General features: G+C 36.5%; 1 protein-coding gene across 1 annotated transcript in view; it reads right to left on the bottom strand.

Moving 5' to 3' along the window:
- The window catches only part of TTN (titin), a 240,161-nt gene that overhangs the window by 107,671 nt on the left and 108,518 nt on the right, over positions 1 to 23,972 (bottom strand). The window contains 32 exon segments of the mRNA XM_066323289.1: positions 104 to 178; positions 714 to 809; positions 1,301 to 1,384; positions 1,998 to 2,081; positions 2,654 to 2,875; positions 3,042 to 3,152; positions 3,412 to 3,495; positions 4,258 to 4,341; positions 5,315 to 5,398; positions 5,651 to 5,764; positions 6,108 to 6,218; positions 6,478 to 6,637; positions 7,644 to 7,651; positions 9,859 to 11,484; positions 12,270 to 12,392; positions 12,733 to 12,816; positions 14,022 to 14,102; positions 15,459 to 15,569; positions 15,792 to 15,872; positions 16,372 to 16,452; positions 17,365 to 17,469; positions 17,645 to 17,728; positions 18,417 to 18,500; positions 19,141 to 19,221; positions 19,672 to 19,755; positions 20,687 to 20,761; positions 21,378 to 21,710; positions 21,936 to 22,019; positions 22,238 to 22,336; positions 22,509 to 22,613; positions 22,936 to 23,019; positions 23,223 to 23,327. Of these exon segments, the coding sequence (XP_066179386.1) occupies positions 104 to 178; positions 714 to 809; positions 1,301 to 1,384; positions 1,998 to 2,081; positions 2,654 to 2,875; positions 3,042 to 3,152; positions 3,412 to 3,495; positions 4,258 to 4,341; positions 5,315 to 5,398; positions 5,651 to 5,764; positions 6,108 to 6,218; positions 6,478 to 6,637; positions 7,644 to 7,651; positions 9,859 to 11,484; positions 12,270 to 12,392; positions 12,733 to 12,816; positions 14,022 to 14,102; positions 15,459 to 15,569; positions 15,792 to 15,872; positions 16,372 to 16,452; positions 17,365 to 17,469; positions 17,645 to 17,728; positions 18,417 to 18,500; positions 19,141 to 19,221; positions 19,672 to 19,755; positions 20,687 to 20,761; positions 21,378 to 21,710; positions 21,936 to 22,019; positions 22,238 to 22,336; positions 22,509 to 22,613; positions 22,936 to 23,019; positions 23,223 to 23,327 (4,827 nt within the window).

Genomic DNA, 23,972 nt, shown 5'->3' with positions numbered 1-23,972 from the left:
AGTTTTGATATATTCGAGCAAATTAAACAAGAAAATACTGAAAACTACACCTTTGGGCTCACAGAGGTTTATTTTAAGGTAGATTCTCATATTAGCTAGGTACCTTTAGCAGGAGGGGGTTCCAATTTCGGAGGCTCAGCAGGTTTTGCAGGCACAGCTTTCTTCCTTGCCTCAGGAGCTTTAAAGAGAATTATTTGAATTTTACAACACACATTAGACTCCAAAAAGAAAGGAGTTTTCTAAAAAATCCAAACACCTCATTAATAGTGTTGATGTAAAAGAAGGACAAAAAGCTGCAAAGCTAAGATTCCTGCTGATTAACTGTTTAGAAAAAGTCAGATGGTCTGTAGGAAGCACAATTGATCTGAAACCCGTGTTCATGTAACACCAGCAAATTTTTGCTGGGGATTCTTTTCATTTGTAAGAATATGTTAAAGAAAGAATAATTATGTTAAGGATAGAAGAATGTGTTAACTCAATTAAAATAGTTTTAATAATTTTTTCCTGTAACTATTGAAAAGAACCCATGTAAACGCTGATTAAAAATAGTGATGGACTGAGCATTAGTGAGGCGCATCATTAAAATATAGTATATTAGAAAATAAATAAAAAAGACACAAAAATACAGTCTAAAAGCATGCTTGTCAAGGTTCATCAGTATAATTTTAAAAGATTGAGTTTCCACCATTTTTTATGGCTTCAGATGATTATACCTTTAAGTAGATCTTTTGCCAGTTTAATATCTTCTTTTGGAGCAGGTGGTGGTGGTGGTTTTCTCTTTTCAGGGATCTTCTTTTCAGGTTGCGGCACTTCAAATAACATTAGGTAGATTTAGAATAAATTTCCTATGATGGTAGTTATGTGAAGAGTAATGTACAAACCTAAAGTCCACCATTTTCCATTTCCAGTGAAGTCAGTGAAAAAATGTCATTGAATTAAATGGGAGCATGAAAGAGCCTTGGGTTACTGCTTCACAGCATGCACACAATAGAAATATCCACGCTGACTTAAAAAAGCATGTTAATAATATGAGAACAAAAGTAGAAACCAAATGATGGGAAGACTCTTGTGGACAAGAAGCAAAATGAAAGAATTTTAAATGATCTTCAGGTTGTACTTTGAATTAAATGATCAGAAATAATTTCCAGAACACAACAATGGAAGACTTACAGAAAGATTTACAACACAGAGTTGACCAACAAAACACAGGCACACGTGAAAAATGGGAGCAAGAAAAAGCTGCACATGATGATAATGAAAGAAAGGTGTGTGGCAGCCTCTAGGGAAGTACTTTGTATACCTTCAACTGGTAAAGCTTCTTCAACTTCTACAACTGGAATTTCTTCTGCTTCTTCAGGCTCAATCTCCTTTATGATTTCATATTCTTTAAAGAATATTGACAACTAGTGTAAGTTTTCAATTATAAGATTGTTTCACTTGAACAATTACACAAATATAACAAAGAGCAAATCTACTTCAACAGACACAGACAAATATATATTAGGATAAGTGATCACTCAGTATCTATTACCATTGCAGTTAATGCAAGATCTTGAAAACTACTTTATTTCTAAGCATGAGTGAAGATTGTGTGAAGGACAGAATTTTTTAAGTATACAATATAAAGTAAACATTAAATTTGTGGATGAATCATTGTGACAGGAAAGAATAAAAAGGTTAATGCTCTCAATTAATTTAAGGTTGTAACAGCAACATAAATTCTAACTTTTGAGAGACTCCAGTTTAGTGGGAATTTAACATTATCTTTAAAAGAGACATATCCTGTGCAGGAGCATATATTTTACTTCCAAATAAGAAGATACAGTAAGAGAGACAAGAAATATTGACTAGTCATAATCTAAATATGAAGTTCATAATCTAAAATATGAAGTGAACAATTTTACAAACATCACAATGGAAGAAAAAGGAAAATGTCTACTACTCGGAAGAACAGGACAAAGGATTGTGCTTAGAGTAAAATCTGTGGTGGCACGAACCTTCACTTGGTAGTGATTCGGGTATTTTAGGAATAGCAACAGGTACTTTCTCCTCTGAGACAGGTTTCTTGGGCACCTCAGACACTTAAAAAAAATATTAAGTTCATTTTATTTTTGAGTATATGAATGTACATATGAAACATAAAAAGACGAAGACATCTAGCACACAAAAATATCACAGTAACAGTGGCCATAACCATGAAAGACTGAGTTCCAGTCTTTCTCAAGGTAGGCAACATTCAACTGACAAATTTTATAGATTCAGTTATGAACAAAGCACAGAGAGAATATAGAAAACATTTCTTCTCAGGAGATGCCTCCTGGCAATAAGTACCTTTGGTTGGAGGAAGCTCTGGTTTTTCTAATTGTGACTTTTTAGGTGTTGTAAGAGGCACTTTCTCTTCTGGGACTGTTCTCTCTTGCACTTCAGTTTCTTTAAAGATATTAGTAAATACTCATTTTTGTGACTATTAACACACATGTCTACACATAACAGTGAAAAGTGCAATGACTAAAAAGAGGAGGGCATACAAAACATGAAGAATAATAAATTCAAGTAGCAGATTATTCATTTGGAAATGCATACATCAGTGAAATAAGGGGGAAGGTATTCGGAGAAAAGAGGTAAGGAGATGCCCAAACACTGATGTATGTACCTTTAACTGAAGGAACTTTATGTTTTTTAAGGACAGGCACAGGTTCTGGTACTTTTGGCTCGGCAGCAGGCTCTGGTTTCTTGGGTACAGCCACAGTTTTCTTTGGCACAGCAACAGGTTTCTTAGGAACAGCCACAGGTTTCTTTGGCACAGCCACAGGCTTGGGAGGAACGACCATGGGCACCTCCTGCTCTGCCTCTTCCTCCTCAATCACCTCAGGCACTTTAAAGATATTAGATGTGTTTACTTGACTGAGCTTAAGGTCATCCACACAGAGATACAAAATGACAAAATGCTGCTCTCAGCCCTCCCCATAGAGGGCAGAGGGGCAAAGAGCACTGAGCACTGTGGAGGGCATGGCAGGCTCTTTCAGAACACCACCCTATACCTTCAGCTGGAGACACTTCTGGCTCTCCAGGCTCTGCTACTGCTGCCACCTCTTCTGCTGCTTCCACCTCTTCTTCCTCTTCCAGGACTTCAGCTTCAGGCACCTCAGGCACTTCAAAGATATTAGTGCATTTCATTTTACATGGTTGAGAAGACACAAGCAAGCAGGAACAACAACCAGGGCGACACAGACACAGAACATCCCAGCAGGCAGCTCAAACCCTCACACACCACACAGCAGCCTTGTCCCAGCACACACAGCCTGGACAGCCTCCACCAGGGAACAGAGACAGGCCTGGAGAGGGTAGGACAAGGCTTAGGAGAAGAAGCTTGAGGATGTTCTTTGTTAAGTTATCCATGAGGACAGGTACCTCTGGGCGCTGGAATCTCTGGTGCTTTGGCAGTGGGCACAGGGATTTTTTCCTCACGAGCAGCCTTCCGGGGCACCTCGGGGGCTTCAAAGATATTAGTAGCAGTCAGTTTTGTACACACAACACAAGGATGCACAGTGACATGTAGACTGGAGATGCACTCATGAACACAAGCAAAGTGGTCTCACAGCAGCAATCAACACGACTCTCTCTCCCGCTGGCTCACACACACACAGACCCCCAGAGGGTACAGGCTCAGAGCAGTGATGCCAGGAAGGTTCTGAGAGAGAACTGCTGGCTCTGCATGGGCTTGAGGGTGACCTGTGAATTAGGGTGCTACTCAGCAGTCTTTCCTGCCTTGGAGGAGAGCCTTTCACTCTCAGCCCTCGTGGGATCTGTCTTTTTCTCTGGGAGCATGCTCAGCCCATGTCTTATCTTTTACCATTTATCGTGAATCTCCTGGTGCTTTATGTTCAGCAGTTTGGGCACAGACAGGATGAGGAACACAGTTTTTCTCATTTTTCCCCATTTTTGTCCTTCTGTATATCCATTCTTGGCTTATACTTCTCTCTCTTTTCTTTTATTTTTTTTTTAATACAGCATTTCAGTGTCTAGTGGTTCCAAATAAGAATCAGCAGACACTGATATAGTAAAATCAAAATATACTTTGAATTGTTTATACAAAATACTAAATTTTCAAATTCCTAACTCATAAATGGCACAAAATGTAGAAGTTTCAGGAAATCCCAAATGAACACAACAACAACAACAACAACAGACATCAGAAATAACATGTAAGACAATAAGGACAGTCTCATTTGGACTGATGCTCAAAGTGACAGGTACCTCGAAGTGCTGCTGGTTCTGGTTGTTTGGGCACAGTTACAGGTGTGGGCTCATCCTGAACACCTTTCTTGGGCACCTTGGGAACTTCAAAGATATTAGTGCATTTTAGTTGAGTGGGCACTGCAGATGTCTATGTAACAGTAAGACAATCAGTAGTAAATGCATGTAGTCTTTTTTGACAAAGTGCTGTGGTTGCATTCAGCCATCAGCTCTGCTTTACTTCCAGCCTGTAGAATGGCCAGGGCACCAAACACATCACACAAGACATGGGAACTCTGTGTGTGGTCTTTGCTTCTTGATCAGGGTGGAAATGTAGAAAATATATCTGGCTTCTTAGTAACATATGATCAGTGATTTATTTGTAGAATCCTACTGTATTTGTTTATCTGCCAGTATAATTCACGACTACTTTGTCATTGAAACTTTTTTTTTGGAAATAGCATTTGATTGCTCAGCACCATCATTTTTTTCTATCAATTATTTTCATTCTTTACATGTCGTCTTAACTTTCTATGTTCCTCCATTTCTTTCATTTAAATTCTGCTGTAGAAAAATATATACTTCTTATACCTCCCTCTTCTCTTATTAGATCTATTAATGTGCTATTAAGATAATCACAAATATATCCAGTACTTCCTTAGCAGAAATTCCTCCTGTATATTGGCATTACCTAACTTTTAAATAGGTAGAGAACTCATTCTGCTGCTGTCATCTATTAGAAGTTTCAGGGATGCAATATTTGGCTCTTTAAACTTAAAGATTTATTTTTCAGGCTCTTCTACAGTAAAAAAATGATATTCTGTTTAAGCTAAACAAATGTTAATTTGTCGTTAAACTAAGAAAATGTTAATTCTTAAACTTTACTAAAAGTTCAGTGAGCTAGAGATATTTTTCAAGGTATGAAATTGAGTTTTTCTGCCATGTTTTTGACACTCCACATTGCACTTCCTATTTCTTAGGCACCTATCTCTGATAGGCCACCATCAAAAAATTAGTTAAACTGAAGTCCAGAAGAGGATGATTTTTTTCTAATGATAATACTAATGATGACCTGTACCTTTGGCTGGTGGTGGTTCTGGTTGTTTGGGTACTGCAACAGGCTTCTTTTCTTGTGGGACAGCTTTCTTGGGCACCTTGAGCACTTTAAAGATATTATTTCATCTTAATTTCACATTTAAATTAGTAGGAAAGATTGCAAAACTCAAAGAGTTTAGATATTTCTAAGAACTGCAATGTTCCTCAAGAGATTGGTTGGTTAGTCATGCACAAAGAGAGGTACAGCAGAGGTTAAGGGGCAAGGACAAACAACAAATCTTATGCAAAAGAACGGATAACAAATGAAAATATTCATCAAAACAGTAAAATAAAAAGCACTTCTCTCCAGAAGATATACCTTTAGCTTGTGGAGGTTCTGGTTTCTTCGGCACAGCCTCAGGTTTCTTGGGCACAGCCACAGGCTTGGGAGGAACAACCACTGGCACTTCTTCTGCCTCAATCACCTCAGGCACTTTAAAGAAATTAGATCCGTTTACTTGACTGACCTTAAGGCCAGCAAACAGGCAGATGGCAAAGCAAGAAATTAAGAAAGTAAACACTTCACAGACTACCAGGGTGTCCTCTTGAGCCAATCACTCCTGCCCAGGTGGAGGCACTACAGAGAGCCCAAGAATGGGCTTATTGAGAGGCAGGGGTTCTGGAAAACCCCACCCTCTCTTGGAGGGGTGTGCGGGTACACAGAGATACAAAACGACAAAATGCTGCTCTCACCCCTCCCCACAGAGGGCAGAGGGGCAAAGAGCACTGAGCACTGTGGAGGGCATGGCAGGCTCTTTCAGAACACCACCCTATACCTTCAGCTGGAGACACTTCTGGCTCTCCAGGCTCTGCTACTGCTGCCACCTCTTCTGCTGCTTCCACCTCTTCTTCCTCTTCCAGGACTTCAGCTTCAGGCACCTCAGGCACTTCAAAGATATTAGTGCATTTCATTTTACATGGTTGAGAAGACACAAGCAAGCAGGAACAACAACCAGGGCGACACAGACACAGAACATCCCAGCAGGCAGCTCAAACCCTCACACACCACACAGCAGCCTTGTCCCAGCACACACAGCCTGGACAGCCTCCACCAGGGAACAGAGACAGGCCTGGAGAGGGTAGGACAAGGCTTAGGAGAAGAAGCTTGAGGATGTTCTTTGTTAAGTTATCCATGAGGACAGGTACCTCTGGGTGCTGGAATCTCTGGTGCTTTGGCAGTGGGCACAGGGATTTTTTCCTCACGAGCAGCCTTCCGGGGCACCTCGGGGGCTTCAAAGATATTAGTAGCAGTCAGTTTTGTACACACAACACAAGGATGCACAGTGACATGTAGACTGGAGATGCACTCATGAACACAAGCAAAGTGGTCTCACAGCAGCAATCAACACGACTCTCTCTCCCGCTGGCTCACACACACACAGACCCCAGAGGGCACAGGCTCAGGGCAATGATGCCAGGAAGGTTCTGAGAGAGAACTGCTGGCTCTGCATGGGCTTGAGGGTGACCTGTGAATTAGGGTGCTACTCAGCAGTCTTTCCTGCCTTGGAGGAGAGCCTTTCACTCTCAGCCCTGGTGGGATCTGTCTTTTTCTCTGGGAGCATGCTCAGCCCATGTCTTATCTTTTACCATTCGTCATGAATCTCCTGGTGCTTTATGTTCAGCAGTTTGGGCACAGACAGGGTAGAGAGCTGAAATCCCATCTTTATTACATCATTATTATTTCTTATTTCTTGTACTTCTCTTCTATTTTTTTCAGTTATTTTGCAGTATATTTGGCAGCTTTTGAGTTAGGTTTCAGTGCTTCTATATTCCTGTATTTATACATTGCATTTGGTGAGGGTAAGTGTGCACAGCAAGGAAGTATGATGCAGAATTGTGATGCACAAATACAGAAGATCAGTGCTGTATGCAATACTTATGTGCAATGTAATTGTAGATTTGAGGAACCAAATTTCTTGAGTCCCCAGGAGGTTATAGTCAGAAGAGAGTTATGTCAGACCATCCTGATTTACCACACATTTGATTAAGTACTGCATGAATAAAACATTTGGAGTATTTGTTATTTGGGCTCTCGGTCTGTATGTCTAAGTCTTAAAATACTATTCTCCTGTCTAGGTATGTTCCTCTTTCCTCTTTCCCATAGTAACTGCAGTTCCTTCACAGTCCATTAAACCTGTCTTTTCTGCTTATTTTCACTGAAGTGACCAGTTCATTTTGTGGTGGTTTTTTTATAATTTTTAATATTGCTGTCTCATGACTGTGTAAGGTAAATACCCCTGCACAGTAGGACAGGTTTGCCAGTTCATACTGGTTAAGCAAAAATACTTCTGTTTAAAAAGTATTTGTTTTACTTGAGATTCTTTGAAAAATTATAACAAAAGAAGTTTACATTAAAAATCCTAATTAGAAGGCTCTTTCCTATTCTAATAGTGGAATTTCTAGACAGTACAGGATGTAGAATTTTCAGGAAATCACAAGCAGAACAACAGACATCAGAAATAACATGTAAGACAATAAGGACAATCTCATTTAGACTGATGCTCAAAGTGACAGGTACCTCGAAGTGCTGCTGGTTCTGGTTGTTTGGGCACAGTTACAGGTGTGGGCTCATCCTGAACACCTTTCTTGGGCACCTTGGGAACTTCAAAGATATTAGTGCATTTTAGTTGAGTGGGCACTGCAGATGTCTATGTAACAGTAAGACAATCAGTAGTAAATGCATGTAGTCTTTTTTGACAAAGTGCTGTGGTTGCATTCAGCCATCAGCTCTGCTTTACTTCCAGCCTGTAGAATGGCCAGGGCACCCAACACATCACACAAGACATGGGAACTCTGTGTGTGGTCTTTGCTTCTTGATCAGGGTGGAAATGTAGAAAATATATCTGGCTTCTTAGTAACATATGATCAGTGATTTATTTGTAGAATCCTACTGTATTTGTTTACCAGCCATGTTTCCTAAATGACTGTGTTCTGTCCTGGTTTAACCAGCCACTTTGCTATTGTTATTGCTATCTATATTCTTCAGGTTGACTTCACTTTTCTTTTTCTCTCTCTGCATGTTTCCTCTCTTCTTTAAATTCTCATCTTTTCCCTCTGTTGTCTCCTGGCTTTCATTCTAATCACTAGATATTGCCCATAACTGTTTCTTCTTTTACTAATTTCAATTATTTAAATAATTATATCATCACTTTGAGGTGGTACTTCACTTGAGAAATGTCATTGTATTTCAGATGGGGAAAATCTGTTGGCAGAGGCAATATTTTCTCTGGCTAGAGCTTGGGAATTCTAAAGGAAATAAATGATGCATCACTGCATCACTGTACAGTGTCTTCGGTTTAGTGTGTCTTTAATAATTTTTTTTGTATTCCAGTTGTAAATGCCTTTTTAAAGGCTCACTGTATTACGTGCTTACAGTAACTTTACAGCTCTTTAATGCTATTTATACAAAGTAACAACTTTGCAAGTCCCATAGTTGAATATGTTTATGTATGACCAAAATACAGACGAATTATAAATAACATGTTAAGAAAATATTCCACTCTGTGACACAGATACATAGAGATATTTGTGATTTTTTTTCTCTATGTTCTAAAACTGCTACGCTATGCTGAAACCTTTAATTTCTGTCTATTTTGTCTTTTCTCTTAGAATCATCTAGCTTGGAAAAAAATTTTAGGATCATCAAATCTAATTGTTTTAGATTAGCCCAGTCCCACTAAACCATGCATGAAGCCACCCATACTACTAATATGAACAACTGTTTATGAACTCCTTCCTTTGCATTTATAAGATTTTGGGGGTTTTTGGTAGACAGGAGTTTATCATATCTGCTTGATATGACATAAACCCAGTATAACAAAAGTTTAGATGTTTAAGTTGAGGAAACATTTCACACTCCTGCACAGCAATTAATATTTGGCACATCTCTCCCACATTTTTGATATCAGAGTATACAGTGAAAGATCAGTTTAAACCGAGATTCAATTAAAGTAACCCTATAAAGCAAGCAGCACCCTTTCTTATGATGAGAATAGTGGTGACATGTACCTTTAGGAAGTGAAGCTTCTGGTTTTTTAGATAGAGCAGGGGGCACTTTCTTCTCTGGAACAGTCCTCTCAGCCATCTCAGGCACTTCAAAGATATTAGTACATTTAATTTTACAGTTACAATAAAACTCAGTATTAAATACAGAGACTGAAACACAGAGGACAACAGACACATTTTGAAGTAACAATTTAGCACACACTCATACTCAGTGTAATTTGTTTAGCAAGAATAATTTAAAACAGATCAAAAACGACAGACAGAACAAAAGAGGTTAAAATAATGCTTAAAAGAAGATTCAGCATGATTGTCATGTATTCATGATAACATGTAGCTTTGATTGATGTAGGTTTTGATTTTCCAGGAGCAGCTAAAGAAATTTTCTTTTCTGGGACAACTTTTTGGGCATTGCATGTTCTTTGAAGATATTAGTATCTATTAGTTATGTGTGTTAAGCTTTAAAATGAGCAGTAAAACAACATACTCAAGGAAAGGAAAAGAGATCCTATGCACAAGAGATACCTTTAGGCTGTGCAGCTGCTCGCTTTTTAGCAGCAACATGCTCTTCCTTTTTGGTCAGCTTGACTTGTCGTGATTCCTCTGGTGCCAAAATGATCTCTGGTTCTTTGGATGCCACTTCAGGCTTTGGTTTTCGAAGTGGTGTAGAAGGTTCTAGGCTTTTGGATGCTAAAATGGTTTCTGGTTCCTCAGACACTATGACAGGTTCTTGCACAAAGGGCTTTGATTTTCTGGACACTGCAGTAGGCATTGACTTCTGGAAATCTGCAGCAAAGCCTGTTTCTTCAGCTGCTACAAACTCTGTTTTTTGGGATTGCACATAATGTTTTGTTTTGGGGGGCACCACAACATGCCTTATTTTTTGAGTTGATTCAACTGTCTCTGACTCCTCAGACACCACTATAAGCTCATATTCCTCAGGGGCCATAAATGGTTCTGGTTTCTGGGATTCCAGAACTGGTTTTTGCTCTGGGGGCATCACACCGTATTTTAACTTTTGAGGTGGCACATCAGGCTTGGGTTCCTCAGGTGCCACAACAAACTCTTGTTTCTCAAGCACCGTAACATGTGCTACCTTTTGGAATTCCACAACAGGCTTCTGTTGTGGCGGCATCACACCATATTTGAGTTTTTGGGGTTTTGTGTCAGACATGGGTTCCTCAGGTACCACAACAAACTCTTGTTTCTCAAGCACTGTAACCTGTGCTACCTTTTTGGATTCCACAACAGGCTTCTGTTGTGGGGGCATCACGCCGTGTTTTAGTTTTTGGGATGCCACATCAGGCTTGGGTCCCTCAGGTACCACAACAAACTCTGGTTTCTCAGGCGCTACAGTATGCTTTGGTTTTTGGGATTCCACAACAGGCTTCTTTTTTGCGGGCATCGTGCCATGTTTTAGTTTTTGGGGTTCTACATCAGGCATGGGTTCCTCAGGTCCCACAACAAATTCTTGTTTCTCAAGCACTGTAACCTGTGCTACCTTTTGGGATTCCACAATAGGCTTCTCTTTTGAGAGCATCACACTGTGTTTTAGTTTTTGAGGTGGCACATCAGGCTTGGGTTCCTCAGGTACCACAACAAACTCTGGTTTCTCAAGCACTGTAACATGTGCTACCTTTTGGAATTCCACAACAGGCTTCTGTTGTGGCGGCATCACACCATATTTGAGTTTTTGGGGTTCTACATCAGGAATGGGTTCCTCAGGTACCACAACAAACTCTTGTTTCTCAAGCACTGTAACATGTGCTACCTTTTGGGATTCCACAATAGGCTTCTCTTTTGGGGGCATCACACTATGTTTTAGTTTTTGGGGTTCTACATCAGGCTTGGGTCCCTCAGGTGCCACAACAAACTCTGGTTTCTCAGGCACCACAATAAGCTCTGTTTTTTGGGATGCTACAATAGGTTCTGATTTTTGGTGTGCCAAAACAGTCTCCGGCTCCTCAGATGTCAGAACATGCTCTAGTGTTTGAACTGCCTTTTCAGCCTTTAGTTTTCGGGCCACTCCAGCCTCTTCTGGTTCTTGCAGTTCCACCTCTTGAGGCTTTGGTTTCGCGTGTCCTGCAACGGCCTTTGGTTCTCGAGAAACTGGAACAGGTACTTTCTTTTTTGGCAAAGTTGTCTTGGTTGCTTTATGTACATAAAAGATATTAGTTCTAAATTTAACAACTACACCAACAATCATACCAAAATTAGGCGAACCATAAAACATGAAAAGACAATTGTAATGAAAATATAATAAAGCTATCAGGTATTGATCATTTATGCTGGCCTTTTAAATGATGAATATAGGACATTTTTGGTTTTCTCTTTTTTCTCTCAAGAGTACATACACACACTCCGCCTCACAAAACTCATTCTCCCATGTGGAAGTACATATATGCACTAATAATATAACTTAAGATATAAGTAAAAGCCATGATAATTGTCAACAGAATGGACAGGACAAAAGATATTAATTGCACTGCAGGCAATAAGCTGAAGATTCTTTCAAGAAACAGCAGTGATGGCATCTAGTTTTGCTTGGTGGAGATTTTGGTTTTTCTATTAAATTGACAACTTCTGCTCTTAGCTACTAGAATGGATACTTTCCTTTCTTCTCCTCTTATTACTTTTAAGTTGTTAGCTGTGATGGTTTTCATGAACCCAAGCAGGTAGAATAGTAAGAATATGCAAAAATAGTAAGAAGAACTGAAGCAGAATAATACTAAGAATAACATACAGGCAATTAAGACATCCAAGATTTGCCACTATTTTTCTCAAAAACAACCATGTGTGTTTGTTTCACACATATATGTAGATAAATAGAACTAGCATAATTTAGAATTTCAGGAAACAGAAGACTTGGATAATTACAATGTTAAAGAAAAGATGAAAAACAATACTTTAGTTATTTTAATAATGTTGAGATTTACCTTCTTTTGGTGGGAGTTCTGGTTCTTCAGGTACAGCCTCTGGTTCTGGGACAACCACAGGTTCTGGTATTTTTTGCACAGGTATTTTCTTTTCTGCAACAACTTTCTTCGGCACCTCAGGTTCTTTAAAGATATTTGTTTGTTTTAATTTCAGGAATTTGAAGAATAGGAATTAGAAAGACAATAATAGCTCCAAAGTAAAAAAAACCTAACAGCATCAGAAAAAGCCCACCCTTATAAACCATTTTGTTGCTTTTTTTCTTTCCATATTGCTTTACCCACACTATTAGTAGCCACTGTTACTGGGAGCTATTCACAAAGGAAGAAGATCACACAGTCCGTAACACTTATAAATATATTATATAAAGTACACAAAAAAGCTGCTAACACAAACATAAGAAAGAAAATATTTAGAGAAACAGATTAAAATTTATGCACAGTCTGATTACTATTGAGCGTATACCTTTGGGTGGTGGAGGTTCTGGTTTTTTAGGAACTTCAATGTGTATTTTTTCTTCTGAAATCACTTTCTTGGGGACCTCAGGCACTTTAAAAAAAGCAGTTAATTTTATTTATTTATGCAGTGTTCAGACATTAAGAAAAAGTAAATCTCAGGGACATCAAAAGCATGAGTGGTTTTGGATGTAAATATGTAATTTCTCCTTTCCCTAGAGAACATTCTCTCTGCCACCTCACTGAGTTACAGTTGCAAAAACTACAACTGAAACAAGAAAAATATTTTATAAGACTATTAATGTCCTATAATATTAATAAAGCATAACAGCATAACAGCAGATCACTCTTACTGAAAACATCAACTACAAAGACCAATTTTTTTCACTCAAAACATTTGCTCACTTGAAAAACCTTTGACAACAGAAGAAAATGCTATCAGAGGTCTTGAATACTGTCTTCTATATTGTTAAAACAAGAAAAGAATATTTTTTTTTGGCTCTGCACTTTTGTCATGTCAGGAATCTTCAGCTGCTATAACTTGTGAGGTTTTAGGCATGGCAACTTTGATTTTTTTTTGCTCTACATCTATTTCCTTGGGTCCTTCAGACCCTTTAGGAAAGAGATCACTTTCAGTTATTATGCAGAGTTTTACAGTTATGTTCAAAACTTTTCAGTAGAAATTTCCAAGGTTCTTAATAAAACCTCTGATTTGACTTGTTAATTGTCTTAAGGTTATTTTATGTCCCTGTAAATTCTCAGGAAACACCTCACAGTCTTCTGGAGTTTCTTCTTCTATTTCAGATTATTTTTCCATTCTATTCAAACATTTCCCGAGTCTCTATTTGACTGAGACTGACATTGTCCGTTTTGTATTACTTGTCACATTCTTCCATGTGTGATGACTTCTTGGTATCAATTTTTTGTCTATGCACACAAGTTTTTCTCCTATATTAGACATCTTTATCACTCATTCTAAGCTCTCTTTTGGGGCTAGTTTTTCATTGTCAGTCAGGGCTATTTCACATCACAGAGGCCCTCTTTTCTCCTCTTCTCTTAAGATTTCTGCTATTATTCTCAAATGTCAATCTCATTTCCGCTCTGCCACATCAGTATTTCTAACACACTGCTACAGATTACAGCTGTGATTCAAAAGAGAAGAATTTTAAACACAGTAACATGTATAGAACTATACGGGCACAGAAAGTAAAAGTAACAGGAAAACACAAACAAGCAATCAGATAACTAATCCGTACAATCAAGATATTCCAAATTTTAGTTTTCTGTAGGGCAACATACCTTTGGCTGGTGGTGGTTCTGGTTTTTTAGGAACAGCAGTGGGCACTTTTTCTTCTGGAATTTTCTTGGGCACCTCTGGCACTTTAAAGAAAACAGCATTCATTTTTTAAAATTACAGCATTTAAAATATGCACATGGTAAAGAAGAAAGAATATCACAAGAAGTATATCAGAGAGAAATAAAGATATAAAAAGTGAGATGTCATGCAAAAAGTGTTGTATAATATTACATACTAATAGGATTTTGATAAATGAGTTTTGCTATAAACTCTAATGCTCAAGAGAAAAATGTCCTCCTCCGAAAGACACTGTTACTGACATATAAGTTTTAGGTAGTGTTCTTGGTTTTTTAGGTATAACAATATTTATTGATTTCTTAGGCACCTTGCACACTTTAAAGATATTAGTACAATTTTAAAAATTACAAAAACTAAACATTCAATACAGAGACATAAGAAAAAACATATAGATACATAAGGATGTGACAGAACATGCAGATGGATAAAGATGCTTTGACAACAGTTACAACTTCTGAGAAGTCTTCATGGTTCTACTCCTCTGGCAAAGAATAAGTTGGAAGTGACTTTGCTTGGGATCTTTTGTCATGCAGTTCTAGATTTGCTGTGCTCCCCATAAAGATGAAAACAAGCTAAGGAAGTTATTGCAAAAGTTGAACTTCAATGAAATGCCTTTTAAATGCTTGGCAGTACCATGTGATAGTGATTAGGGTGGGATAAGATGTGTGGCCATTGGCTTGACAGTTTTTAATGCCACTCAAACTGCTAGTTCAGACAGACTTTTAAAATACCTGAATAACAGCTGGTTTCTGTACAAATTCTATTTCCATTCAAAATTGTCCCCTAAGTTCAACATGAGCAACGTGAAACAGAGGGATAGGATGTACTTCTAGCCAGAGTATGATCAAATTTCTGATGCTGTACCCATGAAGTGAAAATGTTCTGTAAATCTCACTAAATGTTAACATGTAGAGCTTTCCTTATTTCTAGTCCCTTTGACTAGTTTCTGATGCAATTTCTGGGACACTCTTGGGTGTTCATCTATAAATAGATAAACTCAACTTATTTTTAATTCTTTGACAGCAAAAGTACAAGCGATGGAAGAAACTTATAGAAAAAGAATGAAAGGATATGCTGACCTATACATTTGGCAGCTTCTGGATTTTTAGGCAGAGTGTTTTTTTCAGGAATACTTTTTTTTAGGCAGTTCAGACACTTGAAAGCTATTTACTGGGTTTGATTTTATGACTTAAACACTACTTGAGAAACAGAAAACAGAAAATAGGACACACACAACATAAATTCCACAAATCTGACACATGGACCATGAACTATTAAATCAGAGACTGCGTAAGAAACAATAAAAAAAGTAAAGATGTTTATTAGTGAAAGACCTCAGTTCTACCAGGCTCTCAAAGTACCTTTGGGTGGTGGAGATTCTCGTCTTTTAGGCACAGGAGTAGGTTCTGGTTTTTTAGGCATAGCAATAGGTACTTTTTCTTCTGGAACAGGCTTCCTAATGGCTGCAGGCACTTTAAAGATATCAGTTCAATTTAATGAGAGAAAGACATGTCATGCAAAAACTCAAGTTTTTCCATATAAGTACTGAAATAAGTACACATAAGACATTGAAAGAATGAATACAAATATTAATTATGCTGAACAAGGACAAAAACATAAACATAAATAATTTAATCTTCCTGGAGTTCAAGACTTAGCAAATTGTAGGAAGAGGTGATGAAGAATCCATATACCTCTAGGTGCTGGAGCCTCCTCTTTTCTATGAACAGTAGAAATTTCTTCTTCTATGTGAATCTCCTCATAAACTTCATGCACTTGAAAGATATTAGTTTAAACACTTAAATTAACTTAGAATATCTTCAGAAAACAAGAACAACATGTTAGATAAATAAAAGATATAATCAAATATTGAAGCTTCTCTGAAGATATACAGGTCTATTTTATATCCATGTGCAAAAAAAGGATGCTTTCAAACAAGGGACGAAAAACCCCACAAAACCCCTGACCTGACCTCTGCAGTTTGTCAGAAGAAGGATGTGTGATGTGTCCCAAACTGAGCTACTACCTTGAGTGCAGAGATAGGCCCTGTCTAGCTAAGTTCTGTCACTTAATTTTTTCCCCCTTTGGATAGATCTCAAGTAGCACTTAATATTAAAAGCAACTACAGGTGATATCTTTAAAATTAATTTTTACGGTTGAAAATAACCAAAGCTGTTAAGTAAACTCTAGTTAATGATAAACAGAATGCTCTCAAAATAATTTATATATGAAAACATAATTTTTTATCCTTCAAATACTTAAAATTTCTTATACCTGTAAAGTGTGAAGGTTCTTCTTTAGGTACAGCAGGAGGTATTTTTTCTTTGTGGACAGCTTTCTTTCGTACTTCAGAAACTTAAAAATAGTGATTTAATTTAGAAATTTGCATTATAAAATAAGTAATACAGTTTTGTAAAAAAAAAATACTTACATCTACTAGGACAATAGGAAAAAAAACATGGTATTGAGATGTGAATAAAAACTTCCCCTTCTGGAGTCTGTTATTTTTCTAACTCCTAGTATTTATGGTTCTAAATATGCTCTTCTCTGAAAGGATAATAGGGTTTTTTATGTTTAGGTTTTTGTTTGTTTGGTTTTTTTCCTGGTTTTGTTTGTTTGTGGGATATTTTTGTATGCATGTGTATGTGTGTTTAAGGACTTCTGGCACTAAAAAGGGTTTTTATTTTTTTAAATTTAAAATTTACCTGTAAAAGCAAGGTAACAATCCAGTTCAATTAACTAATTATTAGGCTTCCAGTATGTATAGAGCTCTTCAATTCTGGACTTGTGTAAAAAAATTATGTTTCTATTAAAAAATTTGTGACTTTCTATTTTGTCCTGATTTAAAGTCCTACTTTAATCTTGACTTTTTTTAGGCCCTTGATATGGCTACAAAGAGTCCTTTTGCAAATAAGTTTCTCTCACAACCTTTTAGATTTTTTCCAATATATTGTCAGAGAAAGTATTTTGAGAAATAAAACATGAGACATGAAGTAAAAAAAAAGTAAGATCAATACCTGTCTAATCCCTAAATCTCCTGCCTACTAAATTTCTATGTCTAATTTAGTCTTTCTGAATTTTAAATTATTGAATCATTCTTAAATCAATCTCTTTAAGCAATTGTTTATAGAAAACAAAACAAAACAGAACTGTAAAGTGTCTATAGCATCTGGTGGTGTTGTTTAAGGAAAACAAGCAAGCTGGGTTTCTCACTTGGTATCTCACTTTCATAAGAGGTTAGAGAGAGTTAATTTGGAGATAAGGTACCTTTAGCTGGAGGAGCTTCTTCTGTAGGTACAGCAACAGGCATTTTCTTAAGTGGGACAGTTTTCTTTGTCACTGCAGACACTTCAAAGATATTAAATTTTTTAAAGAACATTATAATTTACAGAGTGTAAGCAGCAAAGAAGCAATGACAGACACATAGCATCTAAGGAAACATTAGAATGACAACATTAAATAACAGATTAGCACACAGATGGAATGATGAAGATGAATAACTTGTAGGAATGTGTTGCTTTACAGATTGCTTGAAGAGTTGGTTTACCTTTAGCTGGTGGAGCTTCTGATTCACTAGGAGTAATAAAAGGCATCTTTTCTTCTCTTGGAACTTCTCCATAACCTTCAGGTTCTTTAAAGATATTAGTTTATTTTGCATATTTTAATATTAGTTACAAGACACAAGTAGAAAGACAAAATAAAAACATGCAGAAATGCATATGGACAAAGAGCTGTTTGAATATGATTTATTTAAATATCTTTCAGCCTGATCATTGACTTACTAGTCCCAGACATTACCATCCCCAATTAGTAAAATACATGATTACAGAAATATTCCATTTTATTTTCTAGTTTCCTAGTTCTGTGTATTAGATAGAATTTGTAACTGAATTTTGTATGTCTTTATTTGGAGTTAATTATCTCCAATGCAACTCAAATATTAGGTGTTGCTCAGGATGGCTCTTAAACCACTGTCTACTTAAGTTCATTTTTTTCTCCAGTGTGACTCAAGAGCTTTCTGAATCAGGAGTATTAGTTTATCTCTTATTTACATATCTTTTTCACATTATTAGAGGAAAAAAGTATAGCATTTTTAAAATGCTAAACTCCATTTTTGCATTTAGTATAAATTTAAAAATTTTTAAATGCTGAATTATATCTAAATTTGTGGATATAGATTGTCTAAAGGATATTGATATACACTTCTTTTAAATAGTTTTTAAAATTAATTAAATATCTCATATTTTACAGAACAATATATAACATGACTTGCTATATTCGCTGCAGTTTACTATTTGGTAGATGTGTCATTGATGTACCTTCATATAAAGGAGGCTCCTCTTCTCTAGGGATAATGGTGGGTACTTTCTCTTCAAGGACAGCTCTCTTATGAAACTCAGGCACTTCAAAGATATTAGCTTTCTTTTAGTAAGTTCAAAGTAATTTTCAACTTTTAATATACCAAACAGAAATAAACCCAGAAAACTAAGTCATTTTGAGGTCTTGGAAAGTTCTCAAAAATTAAATATGATACAGTTCTAGAACTGCCTTCCTGCAACAATGAACTATGTGAAGGAATCTATGGTTTCAGCTCTCAAAGACAGAGCCATTTGCTTTCTTTACTGCATTGTCATGCTCTTCCTCCTGGTTGGTGCAACAGCTTTAATAGCTTTAATTCACTGGCTCTTGACCTATTACTTCTTCACCAATATCATGACCTGTGTATTGGTATCAAAACCCTAGTTTAAACTAAATTCAAATTATATTATAAACAGAAAAGCACTGAAGCTTTACATACTGGTGGTGTAAGCAGCAGTACCTCCTCAGCATGTTTTCATTCATAATTCAATGATATACTGGCTAGCACACATCTGAAATATTTGCCCTAGAGCTAGGGATTTATCACTGAGATTTCAATCTCCAGTTAGAGACTGGATAGTCTTGCAGTGGTGTAAAGAACATGGAAATTGTTAATGATGTTAGCTGAGAAAAATGACACAAATATTTCCTCTGCATAAAATCTCATGTCAAAGGCTCCTTTACCTTTCATTTGTGGAACTTCTATTTCAGGTGTACGTGTAGGTTTCTTTTCTTCAGGGACAGGTCTTTTGAGATCGTCTGGCCCTTTAAGATATAATTTATTTTTAGAGCTTTCAAAGCTACTTGAAAGAAGTTAGAATGAAGAGCAGGTGTAATAAGGAAGACTCTTGAAACATGAAAGAATTAAATCCTCCCTGAAAGAACACTTAGGTTAATTTTGAAGATTAGACAGAAGACTAACATATTAAAATACACATTCTTGAAAGATTCCTTTCCCGAAGAAATAAAACCACTATTTCTTTCTGAACTATTTTCATGTGCAAGTTAATGACAGAACACACATTTTTTAAAGTGACTAACATGTTTTCAACAAATGACTTGAAACCAACAAACAAAAAAGACTCAATGACAAACAGATGAAAAAAAAAAACACTGTGGGGACATAAAACATATGCACGTTTCTCAACAAATAATGAGGACAAAAAACTGTAATTAGAGTTCATGTTTCACAAAGACAATGAAGAGGAATTATACCTTTAGCTGGTGGAGGAGTTTCCTTTTTAGGAATAGCAGGTGGTACTTTTTCTCTTGGAACAGGCTTCTTCGGCATTGCTGGCACTTTAAAGACATTGGTGGGTTTTTTTAAGAACATTTGCAGTAGGATTATTATGTAAGAATAGAAGTTAAAAAGAAAACAATGCAAAGAGTCAAAAAACTTAGCAAAACACAAAAAATATTTCTCAAATACATAAATACATGTAATAAGAGAAAAGGCCACCTATTTGGACTATTTTGCTTGAATTAACACAGCTAGAGTTTCAGTATTCAGTGAAAGAAAAACACTGATGTTGTTGGATAAATTTTGGATAGGGATAAGCCTTAACAATTAGGTTTCATGTACTATCTGCTCTAATTAATGGTAGCTGGGAATACAGTAAGGTTTCAATTTCATATCAACTAACTCCAAGCTTTTCGGTAAAAACAAACAAGCCAACTATTCCACCTTCTCCCACTGACTTTATTTGGACAGTTCATATGAGAAATAACTATAAAAGGTAGCAATAAATGAATTTTAGGCAAATCTAGTGGTATGAACAGAAAATTACGGAACCCTGGACTAGTGCAGTGACTTCTCTAGCACTCGCTGACAATTGCTATCAATGACAGTTATGTTTTCTAAAGCCTGATACAGAGAATACCTATCAAGATAGCACACATTCCAGCACATCATTAGGTTAAAGAAAGTTCTTGCTTTTTAGGATTCTGCAGGAAACTAGAGTTTCAACGATTAGCTTTAAAATATCCCTTATGTTGTGATGGCAAAAATTAAATTAAGGTACTAACTTCATTCCCTTTGTCTTCAGGAAGTAGTTAGTTTGATTTTTGTTTTGTTAAAGAAATAATATTTTTTTAGTAACCTTTTTTTAACAGTACTGTGAAATAAAACTAACAGTCCAGCAGTCAAATCAGATTAGGTAAAGCACTGGATTTGGGGATTCGGACTCATGCAGAAGGATGTGTTTTGTAATTTATCTGACGGATGATGTACCTTTAGCTGGTGGAGCTTCTCTTTTAAGAGCAGGTACTTTTTCTTCTGGCAGAGGTCTTTTGGGCAACTCAGGCACTTTAAAATTATGGAATATATGTTATTTATGAAGAAACAGATATAAAGACAGCAAGGAGCTCAATCAGCCATTTGTAGAGGAACCATCTCATCATTTAGGCAGAAAAAAGGGAGCAGTCATCTCAGAATTCTTGAGTAATGAGATAAGAAATATCAATGTAAATCTTTTTGGTACATTGTATATGGACTTTCTGTTTGGTGTAAGGGATCCTATGATAATAAATTTAAAAGATGGAAAGGAAGGTTCTAAACGAGTCCTAATATCTTTGTAACTCAAAGGATTTAAACTGGACAAAAGAAATAAATATTAATGCATAAAAAGTAATTCAGGTTGAAGCTGAATTACATCAGAAGACTAACATTTTCTCTGCTTGTGTTGTATCTCCACTAGTTCACTCTTGGGCTCTCAGGTAGGGAACCCTCCCATTTTATGTTGAAGGGAATTCCTTAGGAAGGACTAGGATAGAGACAACCTTTGAACTGATTAATCATTACCAGCAACAGACACACATAGAACTACAAACAAGGAAAATATAAATAAACACCTGTTGCAGGTTTAAGCAGTAACTGAAAACTCAACACGCTATAAGAAAAAAGAAGTCATGACTTAATTTACCTATAGCTGGTTTGGTCTCATAAGCCTCCTCATATACCTCCTCATACTTCTCATAGATCTCCTCCTTCTCCTTAAACTCATACTTTTCATAGATGTCTTTCTCCTCAGCCTCTGCTTCATATTCCTGTTCCAGAATTTCCTTATATCCCTCAGGCTCTTCAGGCTCCTCATATGCCTCAATTTCTTCTGCTTCCTGAATCTTCTCAAACTCTTCAATGCTTTCGTATGTCTCATATTTCTCATATTCTTCATAGGCATATTCATACTTCTCCACCACAGGTGCAGGAGCAGGGACTCTTTCTTTCCGTACAAGTTTCTTGGATACTTCAGGCACTTTAGAAACAGTATTATTGTTACTACCTGACAATTACTTAAAATTTTTTTTGTACAGTTAGCTAAGATAATTGACAAAGAACAGAGAATGTGCATGATAACCTCAAGCATAAGTTACACTAAATTATAAAACCATGCTTTCTGAAAAAATATATATATTATAAGAGATTTTAGAATGAGAAGGAAAAATATCTTTGGGAGAAATAAGAAGAAATGTATCTGTACCTTTGGTTGGTGTTGGTTCTTTGGGTTTGGGCACAACAGCTTGCACTTTCTCTTCTGCCACAGCTCTTTTACGCACCTCCGTGACTTTAAAGATACAGATTTTGTTTAGGAATTTAAAAACACCAAATCACCTTAGAGCAGTGTAAGCAGAAAAGCACAAGAAACAGAGCTTTACATGCAAACATTGAAAATGAAGAGCTTTAACATAAATTCAAACAAAGATCTTGTACAACAGAGACAAAAGTTAGAAGAAGGTCAAGGGTATTCCTAGCATAAATATTAATTATAAGGAGTACATATACCTTTTGGAGCTGGAACCTCCACTTTTTCAGCGGGAGCAACCAGCACCTTCTCTTCAGGAGATACTTTCTTAGGCATCTTGGGTACTTTAAAGATAAGACCTAACTTCAGTGTACTTTTGCACAATTTTTAAATGGACACAAAGCCAGAAATTTATAAACAACAGAGCAGAAACTTACAAACAAGCAAATATACTGACAAATACAACACAGGACAGAAATACTAAGTGTTCCTTGCTAAACTCAACTTGGATCAAGAATATTATCAGTTAACCATAACAGCATTTACAATCTGCAGTACCTTTGGCTGATGGAGCTGGCACCTTTTTAGGAACAGGCTCTTTCACTTCAGGAATGGGTTTCTTAGGCATCTCAGGAACTTTAAAGACATGTTATTTTAAGAATGTCATTCACCAGTAGTATGAGAAAGAGAACAGAAAACATGTACAAAGAGACATAATAAGAACTGATCTTCAGAATATATTTTTAAAAGAAGAAATGGAAAAATAAACAAAAGACACTACACGCACGGGCAGACTTTTTGAGCAACTGAAATAAGTTTAGAGCTTGTTTTGTGCTAGAAATTTGGCAGCACTCAGATATCAATACAGAAACACAGCAGGGGCACAAAGCTAACATAAATAACAAACAAACTAAACAGAGACACTGAATGAGAATAACAACACATTGTTAACAGGCACCTTTTGCTGGAGGAAGTTCCAGTTTCTCAGGTGGAGGTACAGATGTTTTTTCTTTTGGGACAGGTTTCTTAGGAATCTCTGGCTCTTTAAAGATATTATTTTGCAAACACGTGTTAAAATTGCTTTCAAAGCAGTAAAAGTGTGAACATGGAAACAAGAATAAAACATAGAACAAGACCACAAACTCTCCCAAAACATATATAAGAGTTACATGGAAGAACAAACAGAGATGAATTTTGACAAACACAAAAGATGTCATAAGTGACTTGCAAGAAAAGATCATGTACCTTTTTCTGGTACAATTTCCTCTGGAATAAATTCCTCTTCTTCTTCCTCAGGAACAAAAATGGGAACCTTTTCTTCAGACACAACTTTCTTTGCAACCTCAGGCACTTTGAAGATATTATTTTAAGGACTTTACTTTCACAACATCACAGAGAAAAATCCATAACACAAAGACAACAACTTCAAAGTAACAATAGAAATAAAAATAGGGGAAACTACTGGGCATTTTTTACTCCCTGAAAACAGCTTTGTGTAATTGGGTGACAGGGATTATATGGGGACTAGCACTTTTGCCCAATTTTTAATTTCACAGTGTCATTGCAAGAAGAAAATATTAGCAAGATGTGCTACAAACCAGAGGTTAAAGAAGGTTATTAGCATTAAGGTTTTTCACATAAAAACCTTTCAGTGTCTGCCTTTTTTTTTTTTTTTTCCCTCTCTCTCTTTCTTTCCCTAAAATACTCAGCTGTTAAGGTAGAATCTGTTTGGCATGCAACAGTGGCCTTTGCAATAATCTGCCTCCACTCTGAATTTCACATTTAGGGTATAGGAGATGGTTATTAGTATGATCAGTTGCAATTTTATTTTATTTTTTCATAGGATTCACTAAAACCCTTGAGAATCGAGCTTATTCTCAAGGTAAATGTAAGAGTCATCTCCTTAAACTGAAGAAATTCCAGGTAAAGGGCCATAAAATTCAATTTCACCTATTTTGTTTAAATTTAAATTTAAATTTAAATTTTTAAAAATTT

Source organism: Sylvia atricapilla, chromosome 7 (assembly GCF_009819655.1).
Source record: "Sylvia atricapilla isolate bSylAtr1 chromosome 7, bSylAtr1.pri, whole genome shotgun sequence".
NCBI classification, from domain to species: domain Eukaryota; kingdom Metazoa; phylum Chordata; class Aves; order Passeriformes; family Sylviidae; genus Sylvia; species Sylvia atricapilla.
This window is presented reverse-complemented; position numbering and strand designations above follow the sequence as displayed.